This window comes from Episyrphus balteatus, chromosome 3, assembly GCF_945859705.1.
Source record: "Episyrphus balteatus chromosome 3, idEpiBalt1.1, whole genome shotgun sequence".
In the NCBI taxonomy this organism is placed as follows: Eukaryota; Metazoa; Arthropoda; class Insecta; order Diptera; family Syrphidae; genus Episyrphus; species Episyrphus balteatus.
The window spans coordinates 3,177,772-3,191,387 of record NC_079136.1 but is presented as its reverse complement, the minus strand read 5'-3'; the positions used below and the strand labels follow the sequence as shown (position 1 = coordinate 3,191,387).

Here is a 13,616-nt window from a genome sequence, read left to right as displayed (position 1 = left end):
GGATTTGCAAAATTTGAACACCTCGACCTCATCCTAACCATTTTAAGACCTTTCCAAAAATACCAATAATTTGTCGCTGTCATTCACACCCAAAATCCAAGGCTTGCGGGCCAAAGTAGTACCTACAAATGTTTATTTTTAGCATTCCTCATAATTTGTTTCTTGGTTCAGCATCGACCCAGTGGCGGCTTTCAGTGACTTGCAGATAATTTTTGTAAAAAAACATTGAATAAGAACGAAATAAAAGACATTTTCATTTTGGTAAATCGTTTCTATCAATTAGTTTACTTTTATTTCTTTTTTTAATCACATATTGCAATAACACTAAAAATATTAAACAGAAGATTTGTATACAAAAGATTCATCTAAAAACTAATAACTAGCGAACTAAATAATTAAATAAAACCCTTACATCAATGAAAAATCATCACTTCCCCATGCATGATTTTGAATGTGTATGCTGTTTTTTTTTTTGCTTTTTTTTTAAAAGATTTTTTTATAGCCTTAATTATTATAATTATGAATGAATGTGCTAAAATGTTTACATACTTAAAAAGGTACAACATTTTCAACATGATTTTGATTTTTGTTTTTTAAATATAGATACAAAGGAATGTGTTTTATGTAGAATATAACAAAGGGAGAGAGAGAAAATATACATTAAGTTATATCTTACAAATTAAACAAATGAAAAATAAATTGTGTGTCGTTTGGAGATGAGGTTAAGCAAATATGTGGACTCCTATGCCTTTCGTTTTAAGCCCAATATGCATGCAATAAAGAAAATTAGAATCCACGCTGTCATCACAATGAAACCATTGTAGACTTGAGAATTTGTGATTGACCAGCCTTTCTCAATTATATTTCTGGCTGATATTGAAGGTATTGTGAATGGGAAGAACATAACGACTTCTTGCAGAGCTTTTGGCATGCCCTCTAGTGGCCAAAGAAGACCTACAAAATATAAAAGACATTAAAACATAGTCTTTTAAGGGTTTAAGGTACACTTACCACATAGAATAATCATTGGATAAAAGGCTCCAGTTGCAACAAAATTTGCAGTCGTATGTGACCGGCAATACACCGATATCAATAGTCCAAATAACATTCCACAAAAAGCTGTTAGAGTTAACAATCCAATGAGCGTTACTGTGTCACCTCTATTGTAAGTATCGAAAACAAGTCCAATGTACATAATCACTTCGAAGGACTGGAACATCATTATGATGAATTGCGTTAGAAGATGAGCCCAGAGCATTTCAGTTGCAGAGACACCTTTAAATTTGATGAAATAATTGGTTAATATTGAATAGGAGTAACAAGTTTTTGGTAACTTAAACCTGCAACAAGCGTCCTATCCCAAACACCATCCATTCTTTCAGATATGAAAACAGCTGCCGTCATTAAAGTTGCCAAGAAAAATACCATCCTTATGAAAAATATAGAAAAAAAAATATTGAACTGATAACAATTTGAAACCCAAAGTTAAAAGTTCCCTGTTAATAAAATTGAAACAAAAGGGTTGGTGCAAAATTTCATTAGACACTCATAAAAATTTTACAAAAGCCGTGTTTTATTGGTACTCAGTATTTTACTGAGTAAAGAAATTATGCTGTAAGCAACAAAAATTGATTACTTTTATTAATTTTTTAAAAAGGGTAAAAAATATATGTTTAGAAAAAAATTTTCTCTATAAACCAACAAATAAAAAACTTTGTTTATCCCTAGCAATCTTTTGTTGTTGTTTTCCGTGTAAAATTTTACTGAGCTAAGTACTGAGTTACCAATAAAACACGGCTAAAAGTTTTCCACCTACGTCATAGATTTTTTTTATACCACAGGTAGCTATTTAAAATTTTTTTGCATTTTGCAATAAAAATAAAATGCACGACTGGGTCGCACGAACTTGCTCTTAGGGCCAATTTATTGAGCCTCCATTAAATTTTGAAATTTGTCGTTTTAGTTAAAAGCTTTGTTAATCTATTGACGTCTTTAAGTTTACATCATTAAAAATTCATTTAATTCACTCTGTTTTAGTTAAAGTCTTTACTTTTAATGGAAACTTTAAATTTAAAACTCCATTAAAAATATCCCAGGGATTTTTTATTTTTTGAAAAATTAAACTGTCAAAAGCTACATTTTTGTCAAATAAAATATATTTAAATTTGAAGATTTGAAGGACAAATAATATAAAAACACAAAAATGATAACCCAAAAGTATTTTGCAGCTAAAACGCCAGGCAACAATCCGCAGACGGTGTTACGATATATGCACCAAAGGCTTAAAATAAAAAAAATAGTTTCACTAGTCGTGTAGATATTCTCTGTGCTCTTCTGCGCTCTGCGAAGTGGAAAAGAAATGCATTAATTTCTTTGAAAGTGTTGTCCATTTAACCCTCATACCCATAGATTCTTGTCTGGAGAGAGAGATATGCCAGTAGTGACCAAAACCTGAATTCATCCCTATAACGTACATGTCGTTTGAACTAAGTCAACATAAAAACGACTTGCTATGATATAAGCCAAAATTACCAATTACCAAACGTTGGTATTATGAAATTGATTGAACACATTTTTACCATCTCATTTTTCCATATTCATTCATATTTTATTCATTTTTAATTGTAAACTGACACTGAAAATTTGTTTAATAAAATAATAAATGAAATGACATTTGACGCTAATGGAGAGTGAATAAATAGAAATCCTGTTTAAAACCTCCATTTGCTCTAAAAATCCCTCTTAAAAGGTCGAATTTGGTGTTTTAACTAAAACGACTTTTAAATTTAATGCTCAATTAGTTAATGATGCCAAACTTCAAAAAAATCCTTAAAAGAGACTGAATTAAACGAATTTGGTTTTTAATTTTAAAATTCCCTTTTTTAATGGCGATTTAAGTTTAATGGAGAGTCAATAAATTGGGCCTTAGGTCCAATTTATTCACACTCCATTAAATTTAAAGTCGCCATTAAAAAAGGGAAATTTTAAAATTTGTATGCGATTTGACAGTTTTATAATTTTTAATGGAGCCTTTAAAAATAATGGAGAGTGAATAAATTGGGCCTTAGAGTTAAAGTTGCTTAAATTTTTAAGACTTTTTATATAGAAATTTGGAAAAAAAATAAAATTTGTTTAAAAAAAAATAAAATAAAATCTGAAATTAAATCGCCCTCCAAAACAAGTATGCAGTTTTGATTGATATATTAACATACATTTTTAGAAAAAAAAATTTTCAAAATCGTTAGAGCCGTTTTTTAAAAAACTAATTTTTTATAAATAATATTTTGGAAAAAAAGTTTTAAAATAAAATTGGTATGCCATTTTGTAGAAATCACTAGTAAACATCTAAAAACAAAATTTCAAAAAAATTCAATGTTCCGTTTTCGAAAATTTGATTTTTCAAAAAAAAAATTTCAAAATTTTTTTAAAAATCCAAAAATTATTTTTTTCAAAATTTTATTTTTGGCTTATATTTAAATTATATAAATGCTTCTTCACAAAAAGTTTCGTTGAAATCGAATTAGCGGTTTCGGAGATAATCGGATTTGAAAAAAAAAAAAACGGTTCTATGGCAGGTACTGTTAATAATGATTTTCGAAAAAAAAAATTTTCATTGAAAGATAGACCTTAGCTTAAAATTAACAGTTGAATTTTTTAAACAAAATCGTTGGAGCCGTTTTCAAGATATTTCAAATTTACTAAAATCGATATATGACAAGTACCGTTATTTTTGGTCCAAAAAAATTAATTCCAAAAACCCCTCTGGAGAGTCGCCAAATAACGCTACATACCAAGTTTGACATTAATCGGTTCATCCGTTTAGGCTGTAGCTCCTTATACAGACAGACAGACAGACAGACTGACAGACAGACAGACAGACAGACGGACTTCCGGGACCCACTTTTTTGGCATTGTCTACCATCGTAATGTCATGGAAAAATGTTATCTCAACTTTTTTTTTTTGTAAGAATGCATAACTTGATATATAGTACCTATATCGCAAGTAAAAATTGATTGCAAATAAAATATTTTCTGCATTAAAAAAAAATTCAATTTTAATGTGTGCATTAAATATTTTTATTTTTTTTAATATCTATTATTCCACTTTCTTACAATTTTGGAGATTTGACCATACATTAGGTATTTCAACTATAATATTATTGAACCTATGGTATAGTCAAATAGCACAAATTGTAAGAAACTCAGCACATATTCAATTTTTTTTAAATACAAAATATGTGTACATATTTGCAATAAAACTTTTATTTTCAACGCAAATATTTTTCAGTTGCAATAAATTTTTTTTAATGCAATTATTTTATTTTTTAATTTGTAATGGGAAACAAATGCATTACAAAATGAAATTGATAAAATTGAAAAAAATTGATAAAATGAATAGAATGGAATTCAAAATTAATGAAAATGCAAAATAATGAAATTGAAAATACACTGAACGAAAAAAGTTAATATTTTTCATGGACTGGATAGATTTTTTTTAAGATTTATCCAGTCTGTACCGGAAAACCCTGTAACTACATTCAAGAAAAAGAAGGCAAAAAAAAAATCTTTTTGGGAAAACAAATTTTATTCCTATAACGTGCTAATGATGTACATACATATGTACATTGTACATATATAGATACACATTAGACTGATTCAAAAAAAAATTATTTTTTATCGTTCATAGTTATATCGAAAATATTGTTGGAAATGACGATGAAAAAACAACGTAAAAGTTACAACCCTTAATATTAATATTAAGTAGGTACTGCCGCATTGCAAATTTCTATTTCCCGACGTGAAAAACTAATAAAAATAATTTTTAGTTGACAAAATAAATAATTCGAATCTATTGAAAAATTCGTATACGATTGTATAAGGAGTTTAATAGTTAAATAAAAGGATCTGTGAAACCAAAAAACAACATAAGTTTTTTGAAAAACCTAAATAATTTCGTCAAAAAATGAAGAAAAAATCACATTTTATATTTTAAAATTGAATAACTTCGAATTGTAGAGCGTTCAATTTCATACAAGAAAATGATTAATTCTAATATTTGGGAATCGGAATCAGTCTAATACACATTATGTATGTACCTAACTTCAAAAAATGCAAAAATTAGTGTATTCTTTTTTTTAGGTGGTAAGTGGTACTGGTGACCCCCAGGACCGTGAGTTTTAGGCAGGGAAGAGGAATCAACGTCGTCCTTTTTGGTATTTCATAAATATTTTGAAAACATATAAGGGAAAAACCATTAACTTACAAAATTCATTAAAGGTAGGAAAGAGAGTTTCTACCCTTTCTGCTCTTGTCTCCAAAATAAGAGCTCTTATCTCCAAAATAAAGTTTGGAAATTAAAGCTGAATATATTAATTTACTGCACTTATTTCTATTTTATTTTCGTACTCTTTTTCAAAACCGTCTGGCACAATTTTCAATATACTATCCAAATTATTTTAATGTGTTCACTGCAGTTTTGATAAAAAAAATATTGCGGTGTTTTTTTTTTTTTTAATAAAAAAAAGTTCTGACGTTATTATTTCTGGCTAAAATTCCGACTGCCAGCATCTATGTATATTTCTTAAAGAACAGTCTATAAAATATTTAGAGAAGCAGGCTGTTTAATAGTTTTCAACCAACTACCTCATTTGACCAAGAAGGCAAAGAAATCAAATATCTCGAATTTGCAAAAAAAAATACGTCGCAAATTATTTGCGTTTTGAAAAAAAAAAAATGATTTGCAGTAACCTAAAATTATTATATTAATCACGATTTTACGTCTATCTTTTAAAAGTAGAGACAAAAGATGAAGAAGCTTTTGCTAATTTGTCTGTTCGTCCAAAATATTTTTTACTATATTAATGAGAATTTGAGGATATAGTCCTGCAATTTGCTTTAAGCAGTTTTGAATTAAGTAAATGAATGAAAGAAACTACAAAAAATATCAAACAGCTTTTCCTAAATGAATCCTGATAATTTTCTTGCAAATTTGCTAAGGGTGTTAGAAGGAAATCGAGAAAAATGCTACATGAAAACAGAAATAGTTCTATGATACATACATATTTGGGAGAAAAAAAAATACTGTACAACAAATAAAAATTTAAATATAATCTAAGAAAACAGTATAGAGTTATAAAATTTTCGTTAAAATACCACAGAAATTGTTGTCAATAGTAAATAATACATTCTTAAGTACGTACGTCATCACAACACCTGGAGCAACATATTGTTGAAATTCAATATCAAGTGATCCATAAATTGGTTCCTGAAACTGAATTGGAGTATTGGCCAATGATGTTGGTAAATCACAATCCTGAAGAATATTTTTCATAAACGTACTAAATGCACCTCTTAAACGACGTTCGATAAAGTAAGCTATTTGTTGATCTAAAATAATAAAATAAAATTATAATAATTTCATTACAAGAAGTCCTTTAAAATAAAATATTTTCAATAAGTATACCCGTCATATCAATTCGAACTGTAAGTTCTCCCCATTTGAAAGCACTCGATTCGGCATAACTTCCTTTATCTAAAATTTCTTGCATCGCTTCGGAGAAATTCGATTGGAAATGTAAAAATCCAACAACATCAGTTCGTTTAGCTGCTGCCAGAGCTTCTTCCGTACTATTGAAAAATACCTAAAATACATCATTTTAAAATTATTCATAAAAAATTGAAAAAAGACACATTACCCTTTCAGCCATGTCATCACCTAATTCCGTTATAAATCGACATGATATCTTATGAAACATACAAGTACCATTTCGATTGTAAACTGATTTGAAATTATGTGTAAAACATGATTCGTAATCTGCAATTTCATTGTCCACAATGCCAATTTTCAAGTTGCCAGGTGTCTTTCCAATTGCCAAATAGAAACATGACAGTTGTATTATAGGAAACATTAACATAAAGATTACCCCTCTGAAAAATAAAGAAAGAAATATGCATTTAAATCTGTAAAAAATGGTTGAAAAAAAACTTACGATGGCTGTCTGAATAGCTGAACGAAATTCTTTGTCATCAGAGCCTTCACTCTTCCTTGTGTTGTGAAGAGTACTTTACGTTTGTTCTCGTGAAAAACCAGAGGAGGTTTCTCAATTTTTTCAATATTTGCATTCTTGTCCTCGTAAACTTCTGGTTCACTCACATCGACCGATGTTATTGCTGGTGTTATCGCCGCCGGCACTTGTCGTCTTGTAATTGTACTAGCATCGACTTCATCAGATTTTCCCTGCCTCGAACTTAAGTATAAGAATGCATCTTCTATAGAATTGACTTCAAAGCTTGCCATTATATTTGTTGGTGTATCTTCAGCGAGTAATACTCCATTTCGCATTAAACCAATCTAAAATAAGAAGAAAAATCATTAAAAAAATGCACAAAAATTAGAATAAACCATCAATGTCTATCTACACAATTAGCTTGTTTGGCTTCTTCAATGTAATGGGTTGTTATAATCACAGCCATTTTACTATTTCGTGTTGATTCTACTAAAAATTCCCAGATTCTTTATAATCAAAAAAAAAAAAAAAAAAGAAAACGAAATTTGAATTATAAGATCACAAATGAGTTAGATTTCAATACTTTTCTCTCAGCATGGGATCAAGTCCAACTGTAGGTTCATCTAATATCAAAAGTTCAGGGTCATGAATCATTGCGCAAGCAAATGATACTCTCCGCTGTTGGCCGCCGCTGCATTTTTTCACTAATTGCTTTGGTGGAGGTAGCTGAAGCAGGTCACGTAGTATTTTGAACTTTTCGCGAATCTTTTCATCATTCAGACCATATATTCGTCCAAAGTAATAAATGGTTTCTTTGACAGTCATTTCTTCAACCAAAGCTATTTCCTTAAAATACAATAAATCTCAGTCAAGTTACAAAAAAAAAAGAAAAGAAACAAAAAAGAGTTCGCTGGCCAGCTCTTTTGTTTTTACAATTTACTGCCATCAATTCAAACGTTTTTGTGTGCTGTGCAAAACAATACACTCAGAAAGTAAAACAATATAAATTAAATACTTACTTGTGGCATATATCCAATACGTGCTCCTGGAATTCCACTTCCCGGTAAGCCGGGTTGTAGTCCAAGCACTGTCACATCTCCGCTATTGAATTGACGTTGGCCCACAATGCACGATAGAAGTGTTGTTTTGCCGCAACCTGACGCACCAAGGAGACCATAACTTTAATAAAATAAAGAAAAAAATAACAATAAATTCTTCTAATTTGTTTATTTATTAACAAAAAAAAAAACAACAAACAATTTAACAAATTTAAAATTCAACTCACATTGATCCACGCATAACATTCATATTCAGATAATTTAATATTATCTTTGGATTCGATGAGCTGCCATAATATTTGTATCCATTTCGGACTTCAACTGCTGCCATTCTAAAACGTGGCACACACAAATGACCTGAAATTAAAGAAAAAAAAAATAAATTATTGTATTTACTTTTGGTTTAGCAGATACTTATTAATTTTTTTTTTTCAAAATTAATTTGAGCTATTAGCTATTTATTTTTCTGAAAAGATAATACAATTTAAAAGGTGTGTTTCTGCTCGAAATAGTGCGTCAAAATAATAAAATAAGAAGAAAGATTTTAAATATTTTGTTGATTAATTCATCGGTATACGAAGCAATTACATATAACACTGCTTCATTTATTAAGATTTGTTTGAAAAAAAAAATATAAATTAAATTCTTAAATATATTATTATTTTATTCAACAGAATTATTTTTGGGCTAACATTTTCGTCAAAAGAAGAAATGAAAAAAACATATACATTTGCGTACAGTAAGTTTTCTTTACTTCTTCTTTAAGTAATTTGGTGCTACTTGTGGTCGTATCCTCAACCTGTGATCTACCACAATTAAACTCCTTGTGTTTGTTTCATATCTAATTAAATTATACAATTGTTAAATATAATGAGCATATGAAAATGCCCTTTATTGAACTTACTAAATGTGTTAATCGAAAAAGTAATTTCATTTCATCAATAAATTAATTGATAAATTATATTGAATGCTTATTGGTTATAAATTAAATATAATTAATCAATCAGCATTAAGACATTAAATATTTATAAGATAAGTAAAGAAATTTTAATAAAACTCGTAGCTATTCTATTTGAACTTTGAAAATTAATAAGAGTAATTTATTTAGTTGACAAAATTAATTAGGTAATAAAGTTTTAAATTTGAGAATTGGATTAATTGGGTATTCCTTAAACGGATTTCATTTTATGGTGGGTCACAGTTTAGTACGTAAGGTTTCATCAAAAGTTTTTCCTTTGCACTTTGTAACTTCTAAACCTTCCACGAAAGTTTGCAAAAGCTCAACCTTGTACCCAACTTAAATCCTATCCCATTTCAAATTTTTGAATGTGTACTTAGTTCCCACAGAAAAGTGGAGCCCGTTCTCACACCTAATTTGGAAACGAAGTCCACTTTGCTTAAATTGTTTAAATGGATGAAGTTCCGTTAAAGGGGAACTATAGGTATCTCATTGGACTTAGTTTACAGCAACTTAGTACTCTGCACCTATAAAAAGTTCCATCGGAGTGTACCTAGTTCTTTGAGGTGCAATAGAGTGAAAAAATGGACGCCTTTTTGACTCTTTAGAGTTTATACTTTATACTCGTAGAAATTTGTAAGAAATTTTTCTAGGGCCCAATAAAGTAAATTTTTTTGTTTATCCTTAACAATTATTTGTTATTGTTTAAAGTGCACAATTTTACTGAGCTACGACTTACTTTATTAAGAGATTGAACAAATAAAGCAGCATCAGCTAGCCAATTGAAAAATTGTATGGTGGTCTAAAAATATATCTTAAAATATTTGTTTACATTTGTTTACTATTTTTTTCTCTGCGCAAATTGTTACATAAGGTTTTATACTTAAGTTTCGTTAACATAGAACTGTATAGAACTTAAATTCTAAAGTTTTGTTAATCTTATATATAAAAAAGAGTTCGTTAAGTGTGTGTGGCGGATAAACTCGCGTTTGGCTGGTCCGATTTTGGTAATTTTTGTTTTGTTTGAAAGGTATTAATATGTAGATGGCTTGTTCTTCTTCCTTTTTCTCGGCGCTGTTATGATCTCGATGTCGAGGGGATCATAACTATCCCACGTATCTGCTTCACACTAGTGATCCGCCTGTGGGGTTCGCCGGGTTGACCTCAGAAATCGGCGGCAAGCCTCCCGGTTTTGTATTGTTCCATTTCTAAGGCCAACTTAATGCTGGTGTTTTTGCATTTGCTTGTACCAGGAGTTTTTAGGCCTACCTTTCTTTTTATTTCGTAGATGGTTTGTATCAAAAAAAAATAATACCTTTTCTCCCATCTTCACATAGCTGTCAATTTGTACGAGTGAAGAAACACTCTAGCTTATTAAAAAGTTTAACTAAGCTTAATTTGTAAAAAAAAATATATTAAGACAGGCTTTCAAAATAATAATTATTATTGTTTATAGTCTTAAAAAAGTCAAAGAATTCATACTTTCTGATACAAAATAACGTACAAAAAGGGAAAAGCTCCAAAAGACGTTTCCTATGGAATTCACGCGCAGGTAAATAGGACAAAAAAAATTTAAGACATTTCGACAGCATGCACCAAAAAATTTTATTTTTACTTGCGATAAAGGTACTATATGTATATCAAGTTTTGCATTCGTACAAAAAATAGTTGAGATAACATTTTTCCCCCTGACATTACGATGATAGAGAATGCCAAAAAAGTGGGTCCCGGAAGTCCGTCTGTCTGTAAACGAAGCTACAGCCTAAACGGATGAACCGATTTATGTCAAACTTGGTGTTATTTAGCGACTCTCCAGAGGAGTTTTGGGAATTAATTTTTTTGGGCCAAAAAAACAGTACTTGTCATATACCGATTTTAGTAAAATTGAAATATCTCCAAAACGGCTCCAAGGATTTTGTCAAAAAAATTCAAATAAAAGTTTTACAAAAAGGTCTATCTTTCAATAAAAAAATTTTATTTTGAAAATCATTATTAACGGTACCTGCCATAGAACCGTTTATTTTTAAATCCAATTTACTCCGAAACTACTTATTCGATTTAGACCAAACTTTTTCTAAAAAAGCATTTATATAATTTTAAAATAAGCCAAAAATAAAATTTTCAAAAAAAAATTATTTTTGGATTTTGAAATTTTTTTTTTTTTGAATAATCAAATTTTGGAAAACGGGACATTGGAATTTTTTGAAATTTTGGTTTTAGATGTTAATGAATGATTTCTACAAAATGGCATACCAATTTTTTTTTGAAGACGCTTGAATTCAAATAGGAAATCTGACAGAATCATTGGACCTTGACGAATCAACACATCTTTGCCTTTGAGTTTTTCACAAAAAATGGTAGCTTCAATTAGATTTGCCATTAACTTCTTCTTTGTACATTGCAAAGTTTAGGTGGCTGTATGTTCCGAAGCATAATAATGGGCGCTACTTCTTTCCGCTCTAAATGGTGTTGAGGCAGTCCTGGTATACCCAATGAATTCAAAAACTCCGTTTGGTAATTTGATACATTGCATTCATTTTTGTGATAGGGTCAACCGATTTGTAGGCAAAAAATTGTGCATTTATATCGTTTAAAATTGTGCATTGATTTCAGAAACATTTTTATTTGTACCAGCCATTATTGCACGTTCACTCAGCCAAGCATGATTTTTGTAATTTGTTTTAATACTTGGAAATACACTTATAAATTGTTTTGAAGTGTAATTCGGCCTTCAGAATCAAGTGCCATTATTCCATTAAAAATGTCCAATAACTGCTTAAATTACAATAAATTTGTTAATGTTCATTACAATAAACCAGTTTTTTTTTTCAGTTTTAATTTATTTTCAAACAGGTTCTATTTTTTTTTTAAATGTGCACTCAGCGAAGCGGGTGGGGGTTAGCTAGTATTTTATAGAAACATGACGAAGGCCAAAAAAATCTTTTTAATTTTAAAAATCTAATAATATAAGTCAAATGTCTCAAGGTACTGAAAATGAAGATACATAAGTACATCATTTAAAGTTAATACGACTTTATAAGACAGCGTGTACTAAAAAGTATTCTAAGCTTCATTTTATTCTATCTTTTCCATAAAGCTGTCTCAAAGCTGTTTTAAGTATATTTTTAAGTACTTTGCAAAGTTTAATTAAACACGCCTGATAATTTTTGTATTTTTCTATTAAAGTTTGAGTTGTATTTTCGTCAAACAATAAATTTATTCTATGAAAACCTTAATTCGTTTAAATGTGTAAGCCCAGTTTTGAGTAAGATAAAACTACACTTTCCATGTAAAAAGTAATGTTCCATTTAAAATACTAAGAAAGAAAAAGGTGCCCCACTTCATCATTAAATTATGTATCTATAATAGTACCTACATGAAAAGATTGCATAAAATGTAACTTTCCTATCATCTTGCCTTACCGTTTCCCACACTGACCACCGATGCCAGTTCATTACTCTTAACAAAAAAAAAAAACACTTTTATTGGGTCAGCCAGCCGTCCGTCAGTCAGCGTCAGTCTGTCTTTGTATATAAAACAGCTCTTTTATGTCAGATCTACTTTTACTGGACGGCCATTGAACGTGATTGATGATGGAGAAAAATCAAAGATCTATCAAAAACCTTAACTCAAAAGGTTTCCTTAGTCATGCCACCATTTAGTAGAGTATTCTCCAGCATGACTTGGCATAGGTACATATTTGACAATTTCTTTTCATTTCAAATATAACCTGGTTTATGAGATGGCACCGAATGGAATAAACGGAATCGCAATTATATACCAGTACGTATTTTTATTCAGTGGAACAGAACCACAGAGCGAAAAAAGGAAAACAAAAAGTCGGTTTGCATTTTCATTGCTCCGATGGCTGCGACTCTACGAGTAATAACACGGAAGTACGCTGCACTGTGTGTTCCGATATCTGCATCAACAGCAGCAGAGTGCGGCGGCAATTTTTGCCCACTAAACAACAATTCAAACTCAATTTCAATTTTATTGCGGTTTTATAGTAGTTGTGAGCTTCTTTTACGCATTAGGGGTAATGTCCACGGGAGCGATATGCAATCGGCGATATGACAATTGACGTGATGTATGGATACTAAATTCAATGCTTCTTTAAGTAAGTAAAACAATGCCTTATAGAAGCAAAATTGATTGATCATCACTGTAGTTAGGATTGTTGAAGTCCTAAGGCGACAAGTTACTAATCGCATCATTGATTCTATACCGCTTATCGTTTCGCTTTCCGTAGGCACTGCCCCTAAGGGTTATAAATAGTGCACTCAGCTATAATGCAAACGGGTATCGTTAAAACTGAGACCAAGTTTGGCTGCGTTCGTTTTGTTGCTTTTGTATGGGGATCGGTGTAATGGAACGTATAAACTTCGATTTGATTGCTTCTCTGTGCACTTTATTTACTACGATGCGGTGCGCGGTGCAGGGTAATAGAATGGAATACCAGCATGCGTTTGCTTATATTCCGGAAAATATGTACGTTATGTCCGCTTCGTGCATTTATGCAATATTTGACCACCAAAAAATATCGTCAATATGCCGTCAGTCGGACTTTGGCAACTAGAAGTGTGTGTTGGG

The 13,616-nt window shown here is 30.3% G+C and overlaps 1 protein-coding gene across 1 annotated transcript in view; it reads right to left on the bottom strand.

Moving 5' to 3' along the window:
• Positions 1 to 275: 275 nt before the first annotated feature.
• LOC129915791 (ABC transporter G family member 20) overlaps positions 276 to 13,616 on the bottom strand; it is a 56,004-nt gene continuing 42,663 nt past the window's right edge. Inside the window, exons 2-12 of the mRNA XM_055995472.1 lie at positions 8,293 to 8,422; positions 8,027 to 8,186; positions 7,591 to 7,853; positions 7,420 to 7,513; positions 6,990 to 7,351; positions 6,696 to 6,927; positions 6,464 to 6,641; positions 6,201 to 6,387; positions 1,341 to 1,429; positions 1,012 to 1,275; positions 276 to 954 (exon numbers count right to left, since the gene is read on the bottom strand). Coding sequence (XP_055851447.1) covers positions 743 to 954; positions 1,012 to 1,275; positions 1,341 to 1,429; positions 6,201 to 6,387; positions 6,464 to 6,641; positions 6,696 to 6,927; positions 6,990 to 7,351; positions 7,420 to 7,513; positions 7,591 to 7,853; positions 8,027 to 8,186; positions 8,293 to 8,396 — 2,145 coding nt within the window. The 5' untranslated portion in view covers positions 8,397 to 8,422 and the 3' untranslated portion in view covers positions 276 to 742. The remainder of the gene's footprint in view (positions 955 to 1,011; positions 1,276 to 1,340; positions 1,430 to 6,200; positions 6,388 to 6,463; positions 6,642 to 6,695; positions 6,928 to 6,989; positions 7,352 to 7,419; positions 7,514 to 7,590; positions 7,854 to 8,026; positions 8,187 to 8,292; positions 8,423 to 13,616) is intronic.